The sequence below is a fragment of the Pediculus humanus genome, genomic scaffold (assembly GCF_000006295.1).
Source record: "Pediculus humanus corporis 1103172108260 genomic scaffold, whole genome shotgun sequence".
NCBI lineage: Eukaryota > Metazoa > Arthropoda > Insecta > Psocodea > Pediculidae > Pediculus > Pediculus humanus.
In genome coordinates this window covers 588,494-611,814 of record NW_002987829.1, presented here as the reverse complement: position 1 = coordinate 611,814, position 23,321 = coordinate 588,494, and the positions used below count along the sequence as shown (strand labels likewise).

At 30.6% G+C, this 23,321-nt stretch overlaps 3 protein-coding genes across 3 annotated transcripts; all 3 read right to left on the bottom strand.

Annotated features, from left to right (window-relative positions):
* Positions 1-15,526: 15,526 nt before the first annotated feature.
* On the bottom strand, positions 15,527-16,292 carry Phum_PHUM492230 (cutile protein, putative; the record flags this gene model as incomplete). Its single annotated transcript, XM_002430587.1, has 2 exons — positions 15,527-16,195; positions 16,284-16,292. The coding sequence occupies 2 exons, from the start codon at positions 16,290-16,292 to the stop codon at positions 15,527-15,529; spliced, it is 678 nt and encodes a 225-aa protein (XP_002430632.1).
* Positions 16,293-18,498: 2,206 nt separating this feature from the next.
* On the bottom strand, positions 18,499-20,422 carry Phum_PHUM492220 (uncharacterized protein; the record flags this gene model as incomplete). Its single annotated transcript, XM_002430586.1, has 2 exons — positions 18,499-19,395; positions 20,408-20,422. The coding sequence occupies 2 exons, from the start codon at positions 20,420-20,422 to the stop codon at positions 18,499-18,501; spliced, it is 912 nt and encodes a 303-aa protein (XP_002430631.1).
* Positions 20,423-20,805: 383 nt separating this feature from the next.
* Phum_PHUM492210 (uncharacterized protein) lies at positions 20,806-22,059 on the bottom strand (the record flags this gene model as incomplete). The annotated part of the gene is made up of 2 exons (XM_002430585.1): positions 20,806-21,928; positions 22,019-22,059. The coding sequence occupies 2 exons, from the start codon at positions 22,057-22,059 to the stop codon at positions 20,806-20,808; spliced, it is 1,164 nt and encodes a 387-aa protein (XP_002430630.1).
* Between the last annotated feature and the right edge of the window lie 1,262 nt (positions 22,060-23,321).

The following is a 23,321-nucleotide window of genomic DNA, read 5'->3' as shown; positions in this document are numbered from 1 at the left end:
TCGAATAAATAAATTTTCGTAATGGGAACGTAATGGGAAAACAATATGGCGGAGGAAAACGTTACGGTTTTCAATGCGAATCTACCTATTTTTATCATTATTAGTTTCGATAATCTAAAAACCGTTTTGTTGTAATGGGAATGCATGGTTTCTTTTCTCCCAAAAAAAAAAAAAAAAAAAAAAAAATTAAAGTCTCGGGTGTTAAAATAATAATAATAATAATAATAATTTGCAGGTTAATGCTAAACAGTTTTGTTTTGTTTTGTTTTTTTTATAATGTTAGGTTTTCGGGTCGAAACGATGTTAAACGCTTTCGAAAAAAAAAAAGAAAAGATAGACGTTAATCTCTATTAAATTTGTATGTTAATAATAATAATAATTCATGCGTTGTTTTTTTTTTAAAGATTTAAATGCAGGTATACGGATTAGTGTGTGTATGTGTGTGTTTTAATGGGAAACTGTAAAATAACAAGCGGTAATAATAATCACACAAAGCGTAATAACGTATTATCTTTATTATCATTATATAAATTTCAAGGCGTTTGACGTATTATTATTATTATTATTATTATTATCATTATCATTATTACAATTAATTGTCAATACAAAACAAATCCCTTAAAAAAAAAACAAAACTTCTTATTAATTTATTTAATACAATTCAAGGTGAGAGAAAATTGAAATTTTGTTTTTTTCCCCCCCCCCCCCCCTAAAAATAATAATAATAATAATAAGGTTTGAGTTTTTTCCTCCCTTCCCCCTTCCCTTCGTATTGTTTTAATTTTTAAAATTATTTTAATTTTCATTTGCGTTTAATAATAATAATAATAATACGGTGTCCCCTTGGGTCTGTATGGCAGGCAGGCAGGCCACTACTTGCCGACACGCCTTTTTGCCAAGTCATTTCTTTACTTAATATTTGTTCCCGCTCTCTCTCTATCTCTCTCTCTCTCTCTTTTAAAAATCATTAAGCAATAAAACGGGGGGATAACAATTAATTTTCGTTCCAATTATTTGTCCTTGTTTCTATTTTACTGGTGTTTACATAATTTTTTTTTCTTTACTATTTGACCTTCGTAAGTAAAGTTAATAACGGGCTAGGGGCGAGGTTTTTTCTATATTTTCTTTCTCTACCACACACACGCGCAGTCTCTCTCTCTCTCTCTCTTTTAAAGAACCGCAATCTTACTTCTTGAGTGCAAGAATTTAAATTTTTAAAAGGGTGGGTTCTTTTTCCTGTCAGCAAACTGACTTTGGGTGTCGTCTTCTTGTGACCGATCGTCACAACGTTTTAAAATTGTTTTTCTTTCTTATACCACGAGAGTTGATGAGTATGGATTTTGTTGAATGAGATGCAAGTCATTGTGCAACCATTATCATTCAAAACTGTTTTAAGTCGTTAAAAAAAAAAAAATAATAATAATAATAATAGCAACCGGTGATCTAGATACATTAACACATTTTTATTTAATGGCACGACGAAATCGTTCGTTCCACGATAAGGTTTAAATTCCATATACGTGAAAAATATCTTGGAAAAATTTTTTTTAATTATACAAAATTAGACTAAGGTCTTTTGATCGATCGTTTATTATTATTATTAATATTTCACGCCACCGGTGTGTTTAATTAAAAAAGATTTCGAACGTTTCATCTAATTAACATTTTTTCTTCTTTTTTTTTTTTTTTTTTTTTTTTTTTTTATTTTTTATTTTTATTTTCACATTTCAATCGAACGGTGGTAATTGTATTGATTGATTGATTAAATTCTCCGTCATTTTTCAATGTTACAATAACGATAATAACCATTAATATTATTATTATTGTAATTATCGATATATATATAACTTCAAGCTAATATTAAATTTTTTTTTTTTTTTGCGTGTACGTGTGCGTGCGCGAATGCGTTTCAATCGATCGGAAAAAAAAAAAAAATTTCTTTATCACGGTCAAACAGTTTGCGGCCGTTTACATGCAAAAAAAAAAAAGTGACTGTAAAATATTCGCAGTGAAATTATTAATTTGGATGTTACTGAAGCCGTTACGGTCACGATTGGAGTATAAAAAATAGGAGAAAAATTTCGGTTTGAATAATTTCCAATCGATTATTATTATTATTATTATTATAGAATTTTTTTTCTAATTTCCACATTCTTAAACCCCGATGGAAAAATTCTTAGAAGGAAAACAAACGATTTGTAAATAACTCATTAACAGACAACCACTATCGAATTTCACAAGTTTTCAATTTGTGTAGTTTTTAATATTATTATTATTATTTTCATTCTTTGATCGGTGACGTTAGGTTTTGATTTATGAGGAATTTAATTGTAAATTTATGAATGGATGGAATGATAATAAAGAGAGAGAGAGAGAGAGAGAGAGAGAGAGAAATGTGTATTCTTAACATTGACATTTGCACATCATATTATTCAGAAGGACGAGATACGAGCCCCTCCCTACCTGTGGCGGTGGCGGCACGTTGTAAATTTGGCGCGAGCAGGTGGAAAAAAAAAAAAGAAGGCCAATAAACTAAAAAAAAAAAAAAAAAAAATTTTTTTTCAGGGTTGTCTAGTCGGTAGATAGGTAGATAGGTATGTGGGTAGGTCGATCGGTCACTGATGATTTAAATTTCCCCCGTTGAATTTATTTGTTCAAACGATGATTTTTCGCATCGGGTTAGTTTAGTGAGATTAACCGAATTGTATTCATTTCCTTTTTGTTTCTCTCTCGTAAAATGGAGGAAAAAAAAAAAAAAAAAAAAAAAAATTTGAATGAATCGTCGTCTCGTATGAGGTCGAAAACCCATATGCCTCGCGTTATTTTTTCTTACGTGTTTCGACTCGTTTGTCTGGTATATTCAACTTGTTTTTTTTTTTTTTTTTTCGTAGATCTCACGAAACATATCTTTTGTATTGTTTCAAGTAATGCACTGTGGTGGCAAAGGCCGGCGCTACTTAAAAAGTCAAGGCTGATATTATTAATTTTACCGTAAAGTAAACATTTTCTAATCTGTAAGTAATATCACATTAATTCCACTTGCTACCTTTTTACGATAGCTCGAGCGCGCCCGCCTAAATTTCGTCTCGAGGCTTTCGTTTATTTATAAAAAAAAAAAAAACACCTTTGGGTGATTATTATTATTATTTTTTCTCTCTCTCTCTCTCTTAATGACAAAAATTAAAAATTTCATCGTCGTGTCGTTGTCGTACTTGTCGTTTGTTGTTGTTGTTGTTGTTTGTTTGTTTTTTTTTGAATCGGAAAAAAAATGTAATAAAAAAAAAAAAAACTGAATGTTTAAATTACCGGTTCGGAAAAAAAAACAACTTCCTGGATATTTAATTGTCATTTTTATTATCATTATCATTATCATTATTATCATTATTATTATTTACGTTCGATAGTATGTCTGGAACTCGCGTCAATTTGACAAGGTGAAAAAAATTTTTTTTTTTTTTTTTTTCTCTCTTAAATAAAAAATGAAATGACAAAATTATAAAATTATTAAAGTGAACGTTCCAAGGTTATTTGTGCGTGTGCGTGTGCGTGTGCGTATGAGTACTTATTTACTTCCTAGACTAAATTTAATTATTTATCAACGTACCCGATTTTTTTTTTTTGTTTTTCCTTCTGCGAAAAAAATACCGTTCGAATGATTTTTCAGGTGCGTTTGTGTGCGTGTGCGTGTTGTGCGTATGACGGACGAAGTGGATTTTAGAATGTTGTATTGGATTTTATTTTTTATGACACGCGCACTCTTGCCATAAGAATCGAATGATGGAAGAGAATAAAGAAAGAATGAAAAGGTCGAGTGTTTTTGTCAACGATAAGGAGGAGGTACCTGTTAAAAAATTGGGAAAGACCATTTTGAATGAAACCTACATTTTTTTATTGTTCATTCATTATGTTGTTTATTTAATTCCATTAAAAATAACGATTTAATTATTTATAATTACGTCAGTGGATGAATCAATTTTTCCGTTCGAAAAAAAAAAAATTTCCCTTTCGAATTCGAAAATGAAAACAAAAAACTTTTCCGGAAAATTAAATGTTAGGTATCGACCACGCCCTAAACCTTAATTTTTTTTGGTACATATTTACTTAATTAGGGTTCGTAATAGCGTTTGTAATACGGAAGGCTTGGCTTGAAAATTTCAATTGTTATTATTATTATTATTATTTTTTTTTTTTATACGAACATTAAAAAGAGAGAGAGAGAGAGAAAATCTGTCAAAATCACCTCGGGGTCCATTGTGAAATCGACACCCAACAACAAAATTTTTATAAATTAAAAAAAAAAAAAAAAAAAATTAGGTTCGTAATAGATTGATTTATTTGACGTAGGTTGTAATTTGTTTTGTAAATTTAGACGGACACAAGGTAAAAGAGGCAGGGAGTGTGCAAGATACCTGAAAAATAGAGCTTTTTTTTTTTTTTTTTTAACAGGGCGTCGCAAAAATATTAAAAAAAAAAAAAAAAAATTTTGCTGAAGGAAAAAAAAAACGTTTTGAATCGACGATAGGATAAAGCAGGTAGCGAGAATGGGTGCGTGAGTGCGTGCGTGCGTGCGTGTGCGTGTGAATGAATGTCGTGAGAGTGTATATATATATATATAATAACAGAAAGTTTTTAACGTGACGTGTGATTTGAGTGAAAGAATAAAAATGGAGATTTCGTGTGGGTGTTTTTTTAAACGAGGTACCCGTAAAAAGAAAGAAAAAAAAAAAAGGTAAAACTCGATAGAGGTCAAAGAAATTGCTGATAAGTTATTGTTAGGGATAAAAAGGGATAAAAATTTTAATAGGTATATACGTACGTACAAACGACTACTACCACTAATCGAAGTGTGCCTGGTGAACATACCGATTGATAAAAACGCATAAGGTCTGTCAAAACAAAATTGTAGGTTTTACCGGCTGGAAAACCTTGAGAAATTGATTTTTATTACGCTATTTATCATTATTATTATTATTATTATTATTATTATTATTTTTCGGAAACGAAAGTTTCGAATTCTTTCCTAATTATTTACGCCTCTCTCTCTCTCTCTCTCTCTCTCTCTCTCATTATTCTTCTATTAGTTTCCTGTTGTTGTTTATAAATATTCACAGACGGGGGATTTTTTTTCCCTCTTTGTTCTCGATTTGTTTCTTTTTGGTTTGTTGTTAATAATCGTTCTCTCTCTCTCTCTCTCACTCTTGTTGAGCTCGATTAGTTTTTTTAGTTTTAGTAGTGATTCACTCTTATTTTATGCAACGATTTTTTCAATTTAGAAGGGAACAATTAAAAGTGAATGTTTTTTTTTTTTTTTTTTCGAAACGAATACGAAAAAAAGAACACGACGACGTCAAAACAAAACAAATAAAAAAATGTCACCATCGATAAATTCCAATTATTTATTTTATTATGTAAAATGAATATATTAAGGGGGACAAATGTATACCCAAGTAAAAAAAGGCGAGAGAGAGAGAGAGATGGGAGTGGGGGTTATTAAAAAATACATAGTCGCGATAAGGAAACGAGAGAGAAAAAATCAATAAAAAAAAAAATAATAATAAAACAATAGAATATAATATTTTTGCGGTATTCACAAAAACAAAGAGTGGGAAATCGAACGAATTATTAATTCCCCCCAAAAAAAAAAAAGAAAATTACGTAACAAAATTTTTGATTGCCTCTTTAAAAAAAAAAAATTATAAATAAAATTAAAATAAGTTATAATTAAAGAATTTAAAAAGATAAATTTAAATTAAAATGAGGCAGGTAGGCAGGCAGGTAGGTAGGTAGGTAGACAGGCGCGCGTGCGTGCGTGCTGCGTGTGTGCGTGAGTAAGTGCGTACGTGTCGTAACAAATCACATCAATCAAACATTTCGTGCTTTGCCAAAGAAAAAAATATAATAAAAAAACTCCCCCACCCGAACGCCCGCTCACTCGCTCGCTTTTCCTCCCACCTCTGGAAAAAAAAAAAATTTTTAAATTAATGATAATAATAATAATAATAATTGGTAATTTGTTTTCTGGGGACAGAGAGAGAGAGAGAGAATCGATTCTCCAACCCGAGAATTTTTTTTTTGAATTTTGCCAATAAAAAGAAAAAGGCGCGTAAAAAATAATCACACGCACTCACGCACTAACGCGAAGATTTTTCTTATGGGAAGAGGGTTGTAGTGTAGGGTCACATGGGGGGAAGAAAATTTTCGTGGTTCCCCGAGTTAATGAAATGACTTGCAAATGTGTTGGTTTTGATTTTAGTCCTTTTAATGGTAGCAATATAGAAAGTTGTTAGCTCTCGAGTCCTTGCATGTTTGCTGCTTGCTTGCTTGCTTGTTTGCTTGCTCGGTTTATTGGCCCTAAAGGGTTTTATTCTCTCGCGACCTTGTGCCTGAACCTGTTTATTATTATTATTATTATTATTATTATTTGAAAATGAAACAAAAAAAAAAGGAAAGAATAAAAATATGCTCTCGCGCGCGCGCGCGCGCCACTGCGTTAATTTTTTTTTTTTTTTTTTAATTCTTTCCTTTCATATTTTTTTTTTTTCTATTTATTTACACGTAATTAATAATAATAATAATAATGATAATGATAATTGGAGCAAAAGAACAATCGATTTTTTAAACTCGTGCTTTTTTTTTTTTTTGCTCGTCTGAGAAACTTTTGTGCCCTTTGCCCTTTTTTTTTTTTTTAATACTTTCGAGAGAAATAATTATGATTCGATTGTCAAACGCGGCGGGTATCGATTAAAAACAAAAACAAGAACAAAATTTTAAATTCTCGTTGGGTAATTTTGAGGGGTCGGAATTTTTTTTTTTTTTTTTTTTTTTTTTTTTTTTTTTTTTTTTTTTACACGTATAAACTTGTCTTTATAATCTAGCATTCAAATTAATTTTAATGCACGCGTTGTTTATTTAATCGCATTATGTTTACGACTTTATTTAAAAGAGAGAGAGAAAAAATCGATCGATCAATCAATCAATCAATAATAAATCAATAATTGTGTGATAGGATCGATTTGTAAAAGGAAAATAATTCGTAAATATTTTTCAATATTTCCCTTCACTTAACCGACACATTTTTGCGATTGAAAAAAAAAAAATTTCCGTCGCCATTTATTGTTTCGAAGGTTAGGAGACATGAAAAAAAAAAAAAAAAAAATTAATGATTTTTTTTTCAATTTGACAAAAATAAGGAAGAGCGCGAAAAACGCTGGTACGTGCGCGGGTTATTTTTTGTTTTTTAAAGTTTCGAAACAATTCGCGAGAAAAAATAATCGCGAGAATTTTGCAATATAAAAATTAACGTGGCAGAAAAAAAAAAATAAGACGTGACATTTTTAAAATCGCGACACTTGCATTAACCCGCCCCCCTTCCCCCCCCCGCTAGATCTAAGTTTTTTTTCCCCTGCGAGTAAGAAATATGTAATTTAAAAGAAAATTTTGCTCTTATTTCAATTATTGATTGCTCCATTCTTGGTTTTTTTTTTTTTTCTCACATTCACGTATGTCCTTACTCCAAAACGTTAGATTAAAAAAAAAAAATCAAATTTACGAGTCGGTATGTGATTGAATTCGCGCGAAAATATAATAATAATAATAATAATGATGATAATTAATAAATCGGGGTAGGGGGAAAATGGCGGCGGTGATCGAGAAATCAACGATTTTTAGTTGTTGTAAGGCGAGCGACCACCGTATTAAATTGAAATTTTTCACGTTTAAATAATAAAATCATTTAAATTTTTTTTTTTTTTATTACTTTTGCCCTAAAAAGCCTAAATGTCTTGCTTCCGACCGGACCGACATGTACGCCGGCAAAATAAAAATAAAAAATAAAAAAAAAATCAATTTTTGTCATGTCAAAATAATTGCTGGTTTAAGGTCGAAAACGCCATTATTATTAAAACCCATAATATAAAAAAAAATATATTTCGTGACTTTGTTGTTTGTAAATTATTACGCGTATCGATTGTCGTTTAAATTCGCCTTTTTCCGCGTTGCAAAAATGTTTTGTAAAAAAAAAATGGCGTCGTTTCCACAGAGTAAATAAATTTTGTAAAAACGGGGTAAATAATTCGAAAATTTGTTTACTCTATGACTTTGTTTTTCTCTCTGTCTCTTCGTTTGAAAAGGGTGTCAACAATGGCATTTGACAATATTTGCACTAATATGGCGTGCGTGCGTTCGACTTGTTGCCAAAAACTTGTCAAGAAAAAAATAACCATTTAAAATTTTTTTTTTTTTGTTGGCATCATTGTTTAAACGCGTAATATCGAAAAATAAGATTATGTAAAAAGTGCGAAAAAATATGTGGTAGGAAGTAATTAAGAAGTAATAAGTAATAAAAAAGTAATTTTATTATTATTATTATTATTTTTATGAGAAAGGAATTAGAGAGAGATAGAGATACAGAGAGAGAGAGAGAGAGAAACAAGTTTTTTTTTTTTAAAATTTATTATTATTTAGATTCATTCACTTTTGGATTTGATCGATTTGATCACCGAAGGACGACTTACATATATATGTATATGCGATGCACTTTTCGTATAATTATCATTATTATTATTATTATTATTTAGTCTGCTTCTCCGACCCATTTCTTTTTAAAATTTTTAAATTACTCCGATTGCAACAAAATAAATAAAAAAAAAAAAAAAGGAAAGTTGTTTTACGTTTACGAACCGTTTTCAGGACTCGAACCGATAATTAAAGGAAAAAAAAAAGAATTTCTCTCTCTCTCTCTCTCTCTCTATCTCCCGATTTGCTATTTCATATTTCGGAGTTTCGCTCCTTCGATTATTTTCTTTTCTGCCCCCCGAGAATTTCGATCCGACGTATGTAGTAATTAGTATATATCAAAAAAAATTTATTATTATTATTATTTATTTTCAGGGACTATGGGGAATTATGAAAAATCCGTTCGATTGTCAATGCAATGCTGTTTTTAAAAGACCGGTAAGCAATTTTGAAAATTATTATTATCATCGTCATCAATATCATCATCATCATCATCATCATCATTATCATCGTTTTTCCTTTTTTTTTTGCATAGGAAATTTTTTTATATAAAAATTTTACCATGCAAAACGTATACGCTACGGATCCGTGATATGTTAACAGATGACCTTACGTATGATTTCCGTTTCCTTCCGGAATTATTATTATTATTATTTTTACGCAATTTATTAAATCACGATAATTTTATATTATTTTATTATTATTATCATTATTATTTCGGTTGAGAAAAACGTTATTTATAAGTTTAACGGTGAATTTTATTTCAACATCGAAGGTAAATCATACGCAGGGAGACAACTTAACAGGTTTTACCGTTTCATTGTTTGCTAGTATTTTGCATTTGTGTCCCTCCTTCCCCCCCCCCCCAAACGAGCACGCACACGCAAAAGCTTCTTGTTAAACCGGAATATATTAATTTTAAAAAAAAATTTGCTGCTGAGATTTGATTAAAAATTTTTTTTAAATTTGAGGTCGTTTAAAACTCGCGATAATAATTAATAATAATAATAATAATAATAATAATAATAATAATAATAATAATAATAATAATAATAATAATAATAATAATAATAATAATAATAATGCCACGTGCGCGTTAAAATTTTCCAGTTAAAAAAGTTCTTTCAGGTATATACAGGTACAAAGGAAAACGAGAATTTACATTTAAAAAAAAAAAAAAAAAAAAAAAAAAGGCGTAAAAAATAAAAATTTTCGTAGGTACGGCCCGATCTGGTTTAAACATAACATAATTTTTTAAAAATTAATTAATTAATTGTCGGGCGGTAATTATCGATTAATTTATCATTTATTATTCATTGCCGTTCGTAATGTAATAATTTTAATTTTAATTGCGCGACCGAAAAAAAAACCGGTGATAATAATGATAATGATAAAATGAAAAAACCGCCTTTAAAAATAAATTTTTTTCATTCTAATTTTTAAATTCCTTGAAAATGTCTACGAAAAAATTATTATTATTATTATTATTATTATTATTATTATTATTATTTTGTTTCGTTTTATTTCTTTCTCTACTATTATTATTATTATTGCAATTCTCTCATTAATATTTTCACACGTTGTCAACGAAACATTATCATTATCATTATTATAGTAAGGGTTTTTTTCTTTCTTTCTTTCTTTCTTTCTTGTTTTAATTTTTTTGTAACTCAAAAGTTGTTTGCCTAATTTATTATTATTATTTTATAATTTTTCAATTAAAATTTAAATGAGTAATAATAATAATAATAATAATAATAATAATAATAAATTTAATTTACAGGTGAAATTCATTGGTTGCAACTTGGGAAATAATAATAATAATAATAATAATAAAATTTTGTAATTTTTTTTTTAATAAAACGGGTGCAACTTGTCAGGTTGAAGGTCGCGAATACCTGTTAATGATAATAAATTAATAATAATAATAATAATAATAATAAACGTAATAAAATAATTTCGCGAAATCAAAAAAAAAATAAATTTAATTCGAAATTTTTTTTTTTTTTTTTTTTTTTTCGTAAACCACTCGTAATTACAAAAACCGGGGGGGGGGGAGGGGAGATCGTTAAAAAAAAAATTTATTTACTCTATGACTGACTAATTTGTTGCATAAACGTATCGCGATCTAAATAATTCGAAATGGGTCGCAAGTGTTTTTTATCAGGTGATTTTTTTTTTATTAAAATGGGCGAGGCTTTATTGGCAAAGGGGCTCATAATTGTGAATAAATTATTTATTTATTTATTGCCAAGATAAATTTATCAACAAGTAAAATTATCCGCAGAGGAGGGGGGGGGATTATTAATAAATAATAATAATTAAAAAATACTTTTTTTTTTTTTTTTTTGGGAAGGGGGGAGGCGTTCGTGGGCCGTCACCTTACGTCGCGTATACCTTAAAGGCGTTAATTAGAAAATGTTTAACCCGCAGGATGCTTGGCTCGTGTGCGTGTGCGTGTGCGTGTGCGTGTTAACCAGTATTTACGATGGCAGCAAAAAAAAAAAATTTTTTTTCGGTTTTTTATTTTCACAATTTTTTGCGAACAAAAAATTCACGTTCACGTTTTGAATTCGACGAAATTTTTCCTTCTTTCGTTATCACGCTTCTCGTAAATTTATTAATTATTATTATTATTATTATTATTATTATTATTGTTTAACATTTCATTGTCATCGCATTATCGGTTCCCCAAAATCTTTCGGTTTGTTATTATTATTATTATTATTATTATCATTTCTCAATCCACGGTTGTGACACAAAACACCCAAAGGGTTATAATTTTCTCACGGAGATAAATTGTGTTTGAAAAACAATGACGGTAACCTTCTCACGATTGACCAAAAACTAAGTGTTTTAAAATAAAAACCTAAGGATAACGGAAGGGAGGAGGGGAAAAAGAAATATTTCGAAACGGAAATTGATAATAAAAGAGAAAAAAAAAATTTTTAACACGGTATCATTCGATGTATACGTTCGGCGTTGATGACGTAATATAATTCAGGTTCAATTGTTATAATTTTTTTTTTTTTTTTTTTTTTCGTTTGTGATTTCAAATTTAATTCGAATCAAATTAAATAATGATAATGATAATGATGATGATTCGTCATTCGTAATTGCATAATTGTTATTGTTATTTTTTTTTCCTTCAGAATGAAAACGAGAAAAAAATATTTTTTTTTTTTAGATGAACGAATCGAAAATGACGGATCGTGGAAGAAGAAAAAAAGTTTTTCGGATTCGAACGGTTCGTGCGGTACGTCCGATGGTGGGGCGGGGGGCAAATGAAAATTATGTAACATAGTTGCCCGGGACTGGGGCAAGGTGAACGGGGCAAATCGACCCGGCATATGACCTTATACGCACGCACGCACGCACGCACGCACGCACGCACGCACGCACACTCCACCCAGGTTGATCCAAATTCTTATGCATAACTGGAGCAAAAAACAATTGTTTATTTGTTTGTTTGTTTGTCCGGTGAGGTTTTAAACTGTCCAAAGGAAAAGGTAAGGAAATTCGAAAAAAACAAAAAAGAAATATTTTTTCTCTTTTCACTTTCTTTCTCTCTCTCTCTCTCTCTCTCTCTCTCTCTCTCTCTCTCTCTCTCTCTCTCTCTCTCTCTCTCTCTCTCTCTCTCTCTCTCTCTCTCATTCATTCTCATCATTATTTTTTCATTTGTAATTATTTTTCACGAAATAACTAAGGGTGTGCTGCTGAAAGAAATGATTCCTGTCGCTTTAAAGGGGTTTTTCTTTGAGGAAAATCATTTTTTCAAATGATCCATTTCCGGTTGGGTTTTTGCTAGTTTTCCTATTTAAATTTTTTTTTTCGTTTTAAAAAAATGACGTAATCGGATTTACGGGTGAAGGGTAGATTTTTTAAAAAATTTTTCACACCGCGATAACAATCAACAAAAATTTTTGATTTTTATCCCGAGCGACCATTTTTTATTTATTTATTTATTATTATTATTATTATTTTTATTATTAATTTTAACCGATGGGTTCCCATACGTGTAATTTATCGTTACGGTGTCATAATCGCGAACAACAACAACAACAAACAAATCTTTAATTTTTCGCCATTTTGAATGTTTTAAAAAAAAAAAAAAATCGTAAATGTCTTCTTTGATTTTTATTGACGGACGGGGAGGGGATGTGAGCGAGCAAAGAAAAAGTCTTCTTCTTCTTCGCTATACAATCACTTTTTTTATTTTTTTTATTCGTTATTGCCGACAATAATAAAAATTTATCGTGCGGCCATTTCACTTTTGTTAACAGCTCTTATACTATTATTATTATTATTATTATTATTACTACGACTCGCGTCTATCAGATTGAGTAATTTCCCCCTTTTTTTCCGCTTCTGTAACGTTCATCGTCCGAATAAAATAAATTGTTAATCTGTCATACGTAAAAACGATCGTCGTGGGTTTTTTTTTTTTTTTTTTTAATGACTTATTTACTATTAAATAACGAGCGAACGGATCGTTAAAACGCGGTCGTGGTGGAATCAATTTCGAATCCCGAATTAAATAACCGTTTTATTATTTATTTATGAAGGAGACGGGGGGGGGAGGAGGAGGGAATAATAGTCTCGCATAAAGCACCAGGTACGTACCACGGTATACGCACTCCTTTTTGATGATATAAGAAATTTTGTTCTTTCCTTCAGGCATTACGTTCATTAATTGGTCTTGACACGTGACAATGCAAGAAATTTTATTATTATTATTATTATTACATCTAATTTCACGTCACTCGGGTATTTAAAAATTTTAACCGCGATCGTCGTGGATTTTGTATTACTCGTTACGTAACGATTTTGCTATCTTTATTATTATTATTATTAGTGTTTGTGTGTGCGTATGTGCGTATGTGCGCGCGCGTGTGTGTGTGTAGGAATTTTAAAAGATGTGAATTGAGATTTTTTTTTATTAAATATAATTCGTTTCGTTTATGTGTGAATGAAATTAAATCACAATCTTATCCTACTTTGATTTTCTCGGCTCGCAGCTCCCCTCCCCCCCTCTCTCTCTCTCTCTCTCTCTCTGTCTTTTTCATCTGAGTGTCTTGTCTTGTTTTTTTTTTCTCTCTCTTTTTTTTTAATACGCGCGTTACATATTTACATTTACACTCATTCTTATGTTTTACAACACGTAAATTAATAATTATGATAATCAATTCTTTAAAAAAAATAAGATACATGTTATGGTGTGGCGATGATGATGATGATGATGATGATGATGATATTAACAATTACCTTATTAACATAATTAATTATTTTAATAAGGTAATTTTCGTTCTCTCGCGCATATCCGAAAAAAGAAAAAAAAAAGTTGGAAAAGATAAAAGGAAAAACGATTTCCTCTCGATTATCTTTTCCTATTTTTTTTTTTTTTTATCATTATTATCATCCGGTCGTGTTCTTCTCCCCTCCCTCCCCGTCCCTCCTCCCGTAATGACGACGTCCATATAAAAAAAAATCTTTTTATTCAAGTCTAACGACCCGACGCGTTAAAGAAAAAAAAAATTAATTAATTTTAATTTAATACCGTTTTATTATTATTATTATTATTATTTCAGGTTTCGGTTGATTTATTTATTCCGATGGAAATTCTTGTGTCAGAATAAAATTCGCTTCCGGGCAGGAGAAAAATTCAATAAGAAAATATCTGGGAGGGATTTCTGAGAGCCGCGCTCAAAGGCATAAATGAAAATTGTTTTTATTTTGTTACGAGGACGATCACTTGAAAACTTTGGGAATTTAATGACGTCACCGAATGGAAATAACCCGATAAAATAATGATGATAATTTTCGTTAAGGTAAATAAAAAAAATTATTTGAAATTGGTGGATGGGTGGATGAAGTTGCGGGGGGGGGCATTCAAAGAAAGAAAAAAATTGACAATAATATGGATTTGCGAACCAATAATTCGGTATTAAAATGGGTACCAACATAATAAAAATAAAAATAAATTGGCGCGCGAGAGTATTACACAATAATTCTAACCAAATTTTTCTTGCGATAGTTTTTTTTTTTTTTTTTTTCTCTCTTTCTGGCCTTAGGTGAAATTATGACTCAACTTTTATAAAATAAATATATAATGTCAAATTCCTTATTTTTTTTTTTATATTGACTCAAGTGAAAGAAAACAGTGCTGAAATAACGTTTTCAATAAATTTTAGCAATAGTTTATTAATTTTTTTTTTTTTTTTTTTTGCAGGTTTTGATTGTTTGTCTTGATTGGGCAAAGAGGTTAAAAATAATTACGTAATATCCTCCCGAATGAGAGAGAGAGAGAGAGAGAAGAGACGGCTTGAAAAAAAAAAAAAAAGTTGTTGAAGAGTTTTTTTTTTTTTTTCGAAAGTAACTACCGAAAGACTTGACCGAAAAGTAAGACGGCAATAGTTGAAAAAAAAAAAAAAAAAAAAAATTCATTGAATAATTTTTAACGATGTCAGTCAGGTTTGTAATGGGAGAATTAAAAATAAATTTTTTTTTTTTTACAAAAAAAAAAAACGCGGTCGGAGGAGGAGGAAGAGGATGTATCATTTGTTTCAGTGGCGGAGCGATGAAAATTTCCAACCGACTATGAGGGATTTGTTGGGGGAAAAAAACGGAAGTGACGTAAAGGTTAGTAAAAACGAAAACATTTAAATTATTCTTTCTCTATGGAATTTTTCATAGAGAAATGAAAATGGAGGGAAATCATTAAAAAAAAAAAAACGCTTTAAACTTTAAAAAGTAGAAATGATGATAATAATAATAATTGTTATTGTTTAATGAAACAAAATAACAAAAAGGAATTCGCGTAAAATTCATAGAAACTAAGTTTACATATCTCTAATAAGCATTTCACGTATTTGTAAAATGCCGTTTAATACATTGCACGTGATTTGCGATTATTATTATTATCTTACATAATTAACAACAAGAACGACAACAACAACAACAATAATAATAATAATAATAATAATAATGATAAAATAAATGGCAAAAAAAAATTTCACTTTAAAATTTGAGTTTTATGCACGACGGCATTAAATCCATGTACGGGATCAGCGTAATAATTAACAGTTCTTTTAGTGCCATCTGGTTCTGCCAAACTGTAACTTCCTTTGACAATGTCCCCCTCTCTCACTTCCTTCACGGCTTTATTATCGCCCGTCGAGAAATCTTGTACCATGTATCCGAAAACGTATTGAGGGTAATCTAATTTATGAGCAGGTGCTGCTGCGACGGCCAAATGTGAAACCGGTTGGGAAAATCCAAAATGAGCTTTCGAAACGAGGCTGGATAAGGGTGATGATGGTAAAGTTGCCGCCTGATACGGAAGCGGAACTCCTACCGCTAAGGGAGCCGGAGCTGCAGCGGCTAACGGTGCCGGAGCGACTGCGAACGCTGAAGTCAACGGTGCTGCTGCTGCGTGTAATGGTGCGGCCGCGGTCAATGGTTGCGCCACGGCTAACGGCGATGCAGCTGCTGCCAATTGCCCGCTTCCAGCTAACGATGCATCTGTCAATGGTGCTGCCGATAGTGCAGCCACCGAACCCACTTTTCCATCGAGTCCAGAATACAAACCGTCAGCGGAGGAATGGGATGAAGATGCGACAAGTTGTCCGACGGGTTCTGCGGCACGGACGACGAGGAAAACACTCGCCAGCGTAAAAAGTAACTGTAAGAATTCATTTTTGTTTGTTTGTTTGTTTTCTTTGACAACAAACGCAAATCCAAAAAAAATTAATCAATCGGTAAAAACTCACCTTTTCCATTTGTTTTGTCCGATCGAACATGGCGAATGAATGAAATCGTTGGTAGAATTTTGTTCTTATATGTTTTCCCATAGAATTGATGACCTCCTTAAAAACGTATTTTAAATGCAAAGCACAAATCAATCCAATTTTTTTTTATTTTTTTAATTTGCGTAATTTCGGGTACAAAATCAAAATTTTAAGCGACACATGCACGCGATGAATGAACGAATGAAGGAAGAAGAAAGTGTGTGTGCGTGCGTGCGTGCGTGTCGAAGTGTGATTTGGCTTATTAATTATAATAACTAATAATAGAAAATATACAGGCGCGTAAATTTACAGGAAGAAATTTGAAAAAAAAAAAAAAAAAAATGAGAGTCGTTAAAAAATAATTTTTGCCAAGTTTCTTTTAAAAATGGATTAAATATGTTAATGATATAATAATAATTAATTATATAAATAATTTATTGATAACGATAACAGGAAAATCCCCTTCGCGTTAGATAATAATAATGATTTGTTATAAAAAAAAAAAAAAAAAAAAAAAAAAAACGTCACGTCTCCCCCCGTTTTTTAACGTTTATGCAACTTGTCGTACACCGCGATAACGTCCTTATTTATTATTAATATTATTATTATTTACTCGTTAATCAACGGGGTAGCGTAATACGCCGCGTGCGTAAGTCGTTTGTTTTCCGTCGTCGATTTGTCTACGTGGCACAAAACACGCATTTTCTAATTTTTTTTTTTGTATTACCTGGAATGACTGGAACTTTTTTTTTTTTTTTTTAAATAAAAGATTATTAATTAATCTTTTTTTTTAAACTGATATCAGTTTAAAATCATTATTATTATTATTATTTATTTATTTTTTTCGTCGAGTTAAAAACGCGTGACCTTGACCTTGTAAAATTGTTTTGATGATATCTCCTCATGCTCTTTTTTTTTGTAGTTTCGAAACGATAATTAGTCTCATGCCCTATTATTATTATTATTATTTTCAATTTTAACACGAAGAGTTTTCCAGCTTTCCAGGTATTTAAAAGAAATAAGTGCTCGAATATCATTGGGAAAATTGTGCAATTCAATTTATTGCACCTTCCAGGGATCGCAGCACGGCTTCCGGTCCTCCTTCAATAACGACCGGAATCATTTCCGTTTTTAATTTCGGTTTTAAAATTCCCGCGTTTCAATTTCGTTTCCGTTTCCGTTCGTCTCGGAATGAGCACATGACAATCGTTTCTCGGAATTACGCCTTGTAGGACGGACGTTTAGTTTGCTCGCGTTTTTGGAATGTGATTGTGCGTACCATTCTTTAGCCAATCACGACAGATATTTACGCATTTTATTGCGTAAATATTTACCCAATATGCCAGCAAATATTGACACATACGGAAATTATTTATCGCATAATTTCCGATTTAAATTGGCACTCGTTTTTATATTTTTTTTTTTTTTTCAAACAAATTTTGGAGAATAATTCTCGTAAAAGTTCTTAGAACCCTTTTATTATCATTATTATTATTAGTTGCCATTGAAAATTCCATATCGTGAATATTCAACGAAACAAAATATAAAAAAAAATTTTTCGTTCATTCATCATTCCAGGTTAAATGAATGTCAATTTCCCCTCTCCCCTTCTCCCCCCACCCCTGCTTTACTCTCTTATCTAATGAAAAATATATATTCGCTGGATAATTCCATAAAAAATTGTTTTTTTTTGTTGCCACACACAAAAGACTTCCAAAAAAAAAAAAAAAAAAATGTTCGATCGGACAAAAGGATAAAAAATATCCAAAAAGGCTGGGAATTGTAATTTAATAGAAATAATAATGATAATTTTTTTTTTTTTTAAATTATAATTTATTAAAGTAAATAATAATAATAATAATAATAATATTAATATATTTATATATTTGACTTATGGGAAAGTTAAACATACGAGACAAAGGCGATGTATAATAATGATAATAATAACATATTGGAAACGTTTCAAACCTTAAAAAGAGGTAAAATTTAACCTTGAAAAAAAAAAAAAAAAATTTTTTTTTGTCGATAAACTCACGGTTAAACTATCGAGACAAAAGAAAAAGAAAAAATCATTGTTTGTTTGTTTGTTTATTTATTCTATGAAATTTAAATCCGTCGGTTTTTGTTGTTGTTGTGATTTACCCTCTTTTTTTCTCTCTATGCTAAATTTTTTTTGTGACGTCATTTTTTCTTTATTTTAGCGTGGAATGATTCTGTCGTTTCGTTGTTGTTCTTCTTCATTTTCCGTCCTTACAACGGAAGTCAACGGAAGAGACGTTTCCGATGATAACGATAACGATTCCGAAGGTGATGATGATGATAACGACGAATCTTCATTCGAACGTCCGACTTCCGCGTTTTCTTCGACTTCCGGTGTTGTCGTAGTCGTCGTCGTCGCGGCCGAATTCGCATTCGACCATCGGTAAAAATTATTTTCAGCGTAATTAACGGATATTTTCATAATTTTCCATATGGTAAATAAAAAATTTTCAAATTCTTTCCTGTTACCGCCGGTCGATGAGGAGGAGGAGGAGGAGGAAATATCCGGAAGTGGTAAATCATCGGAATTACCAATGACGTCATCGACTTTTAAATCTTTTAATTTTTTTTCAAAAACTCCGTTTGCAAAATCCGTTAGAAAATTCCAATTGTCGAAATGTTTTTTTACTCTATGAACGGTATCGGAATATTTGGGTTCTTTGACGAAACGTATCGTGAGACCGGATGACGTCAAAACGAAAATCGGATTCACGTCTTTCCAATCTAAAACTTCGGCATCTTCCTGAGTTGAAAATTTCGATTTGTCCAATAATTTAACGAATGCGACGGATAATTTTTGTATACCGGAAACTTCGTCGTTCCTCAATCCGACTTCTCCCGGTTCGCAACCGGAAATTTGAAATTTAAGGTAATTGTTTGTTATTTCAATGGTTAAATCCGACGCGGATTTCGACGGAAACGTCGAATCCGACGGCGGATTATTAACGTTTAAAAAAATTTTTTCGTAATTTTTACATTCGGCGCCATCTTTAACGGGTAAACCGTTTGTGAAAATATTTTTGTTCCCGTCGTCATTCAAAAGGTATAAAAATCCCTGTAACAAAAAAAAAAAAAAAAAAAAAACTTTGTAATCTTTTAAATGATTCACTCAACATCAACAACCGAAGCAACAACAACCGGAACAACAACAACAACAACAACGAATGTTTTCGTACCATAAAACGGTATTTAAAAAAAAACTCATACAAAACGATCGGAATCAATTATTATTAAACGTAATCGAAAGGTGATGATAATAATAATAATAATTTTTTTTCTTTTAAACAATGAAACAATGACGTCATTAATTTAGAAAAAAAAATTAAAATTAAAACTCTATTAAAATTATGCATACATAATAAGTTATTAAATTTTTATTTCGAACAAAAAAAAAAAAAAAATCAGGTTTTTAGGTTTTCAGGTTTATTATTGTTGTTGTTGTTGTTGTTAGCTTATTCATTTTTATGTAACCTCCGTTTATTTATTTATGTATTGTTTAAAAAATTAATAAATACATAATTTTTTTTTTTTTTTTAATAAAGGTATGAAAAAAATTAATGATTACGCACACACAAAAAAAAGTTTATTATTATCGAAAATAATTATTAATAAATAAATAAACTCACTTATTGACAATTTTTAATTTAAAAATTATTATTATTATTATCATTATTATTAACATGAGAATTACGTAATTTTTAATAACAAAAAATAATAATTATAATTTAATAATAATAATAATAATAATAATAATAATAATAATAATAATAATAATAATAATAATAATAATAATAATACGCGTTTTAAAAAAAATGTATATATAAATAATAATACTTACAAAAATAAAAATTAAAAAAAATTTATTAATTTTTTCCATAATAAAAATTGTTGTTGTTGTTGTTGTTGTTGTCGCGAGACGACGGTTAAAATTGTAATACTTTTAAATAGTGTTTAATAATAATAATAATGATGATGATGATGATAATAATAAAAACGTGTATTCGACTGGTTACCGGGTGAGACCTTGAAGAATCTTTTTAAAAAAATGCGCACAGGTAGGACGGAACCGTTTCGTCCGTCATACCTGAATGCGATTTAATACTTTTATTTATTTATTTATTTATTTATTTTAACGTTTTTTTTTTTTTTTTTTTTTTAGATACTATTGGCACCGGTAAAAATCCGCCCTGATGATGATGATGATGATGCATCGTTAAGAGAGAGACAAAGGGTAAGTTGATTTATAGACAAGTGTGTGCGTGGGGGGGGGAGGAGGAAGAGGAAAAAAGAACGAGAGAAAAGACAACAAAAATTTATTTTGTTAGTGTTATTATCATTATTATTATGGATGCGTGAATGAATGAAACATTTCGGCCAAGTTTTTTTTTTTTTTAAAAGGCGGTGGGGAGGTGGTGGTGGTGGGGGTAAGGTGTAAGAGTGATTTTACATCGGTATTAAATTACATTCATTGATTTTCTCTATCACAAAGATTGGAGCCCGTTTTAGAAATTTCCCTAATGGAATTTTCTAGAAATTGAGTGAATTCTAATATTTTCAATTTTTCCCATTTGAATTTTTCCGAATCGAATTGGAAATTTTTATCGGGATCGTCGCCGCTCTGCGACAAATTTCTCCGATTAATATCTTCGAAATCGCTTAAATCGCTGTCGGACGAATAAAATTGATTACATTGAGCGTTCATTAAATTGTTGAAAAATTTCAATTTCAACAGGAGACTCTCGTTGACCGTTAAATAATCCTTTTTTAAATTTAAAATTTTTTCTATCAGAGCCAAAACGTTGGCGTTGTTATTATCCGCCGTCGGAACGTGATTCACGACGTCGCCGCCGACGGCGCTGTCATCGACGTCGACGTCATCGTCGAAATCCGTCGTCGCCGTTGTTAAATCAAATGTCGGATTTTTATCATTTCCGGTGTTGAAAAAATCAATTCCGTCGTCTGTGGAATCATCATCCACGTCGGCCCGTTCGACAATATTTTTTTCGCAGCGTAATTTCAAATGATTGAATATTATGTGTGATCGAGCTTGAGCTTTACGTATCATTTTATACATGTTCATGCTTTCCTCTTGCAATAACTGTCGTCCGATTTTCGATTCGTCCATATTGTTTTCTTTCAAATAATTTTCCAAATAATTAACGAATCTCGTTCGGAGTAAAAGAGTGCAATATAAAACGGTCAGCCACGTTTCGATGACGTTGAATATTCTCGAATCCGATTCTAATTCTAATTCTATTTCGAATTTATCATCGTCGTGTAGAAAATTATCTCTTATTATTTGTTTCAATGCGGTCACCATTTTCGTAAATAATCGTTCGAATAAATTTCCTCTTTCGAAACGTCTTATCGAATCATTATTATTATTATTATTATTGTCTTCTGTTTGTGCGACGACGACGACGCGGTCTTCGTCGTCCTCCTCCTCCTCCTCCCCCTCCTCCCCTTCCTCATCGGCATCCACGGCATTATTATTTGAATTTTTAAACAACGCGCTTTTTATGGCGCGTAATGCGTTTATCATTCTCAACGTGAAAAAGCGATTCGTAAAAAAAAAAGCGCGTGTGAACCTGAAAAAAAAAAACATTCGGAAAATCAAGATAATAATAATAATAATAATAATTTTACGCATTGGAAAATTCATTCCTTTAGGTAAAAACCTGGAATGAATTTTGGGAAAGGTCGACGACAAGTCCACCATTCGGCCGGTACTTGTCGAATAATAATAATGATAATTTTTTTTTTTCCCTCAAAGTTTCATTTTATGTGTTGTGTTGAATCGAAGTGAATAAATAATGGGAAAAAAATACGACGCCATTTTGTTTGTTTACATATTTTTGTTGTTGTTGTTGTTGTTGTTTGTAAACATTGCGCAGGGGGAGGGAGAGAGAGAGAGAGAGGGAGGGAAAAAAGGAAAACAATTTTATTTGGCGTTTTTAACGGGTTACCAAAAACAAAAAAATTATTTATTTATTTATTTAAAAATAATAATCAGTCTCACCTTTAAATTTTAATTTGATTTGATTTAAACGTACTCGTCAATTTAATAATAATAATAAAAAAAAAAAACAAATCATTTATTTATCGTTTACTATATATATATATTAAAAACGAGAAAAAATTTCCTACTTTTTTTTTTTTTTTTTTTTTTTTCGTAAATAACGAAAAATTTTTGTACAGAATGGAATACGAGTCGAACAAGTGCGATCGATTATGATCGCTTTTCAAAAATATTGATTAATTGATTTTTTTATTGATTTTTCGAACGTAAAAATTTATTATTAATTTTAACAAGGCCGAAATTTATTAAAAAAAAAAAAAAAAAATAACTAATCACAACTAACTCATTGAAATGACGTCACGAACGCGTTCTCAATGTTTTTTTTTTTTTTTCTGGCTTTTAAACACAAAGGAAACAAAAAAAAATGACGTAGATGATGTGAATTTGCGTGTTATCATTATCCCAACATAAGGACTGGAATTCCATTGACTTACGTTGGTTTTGTGTGTATTTTTTTTGGCGCCAAAAATTTCAAAATTTGATTGATTGTCTTTCGCTAATCGGTGTACATGAGCTTATACATATTATTATTATTATATTTCAGGTTCGAAAAATCGCTCGGAAAAGCGTGAAAGACGATGCCTGGAGTAATACGAGGATTTTCCAGCAGGAAAGTGAGATTTTTTTTTTTTCTCATAAACACGTCGGATGAGATTTGATGATGGATTCCGATGCGTTTCATTCAAATTCCAGAATGAATGAATGAATGAATGAATGGCGCTCCAGATTAAGTTATCGGGATTTAAATCGTTGGGAAATCGTTGCGTGCATTCCAGGACAAATGATCGGGATTTTGGAATTTTTCACTCACGCATATCACTGGCAAGTGTAATTTATTATACTTATCATCATCATCATCATCATCGTCATTGATTAATTATTAATAATAATAATAATAATAA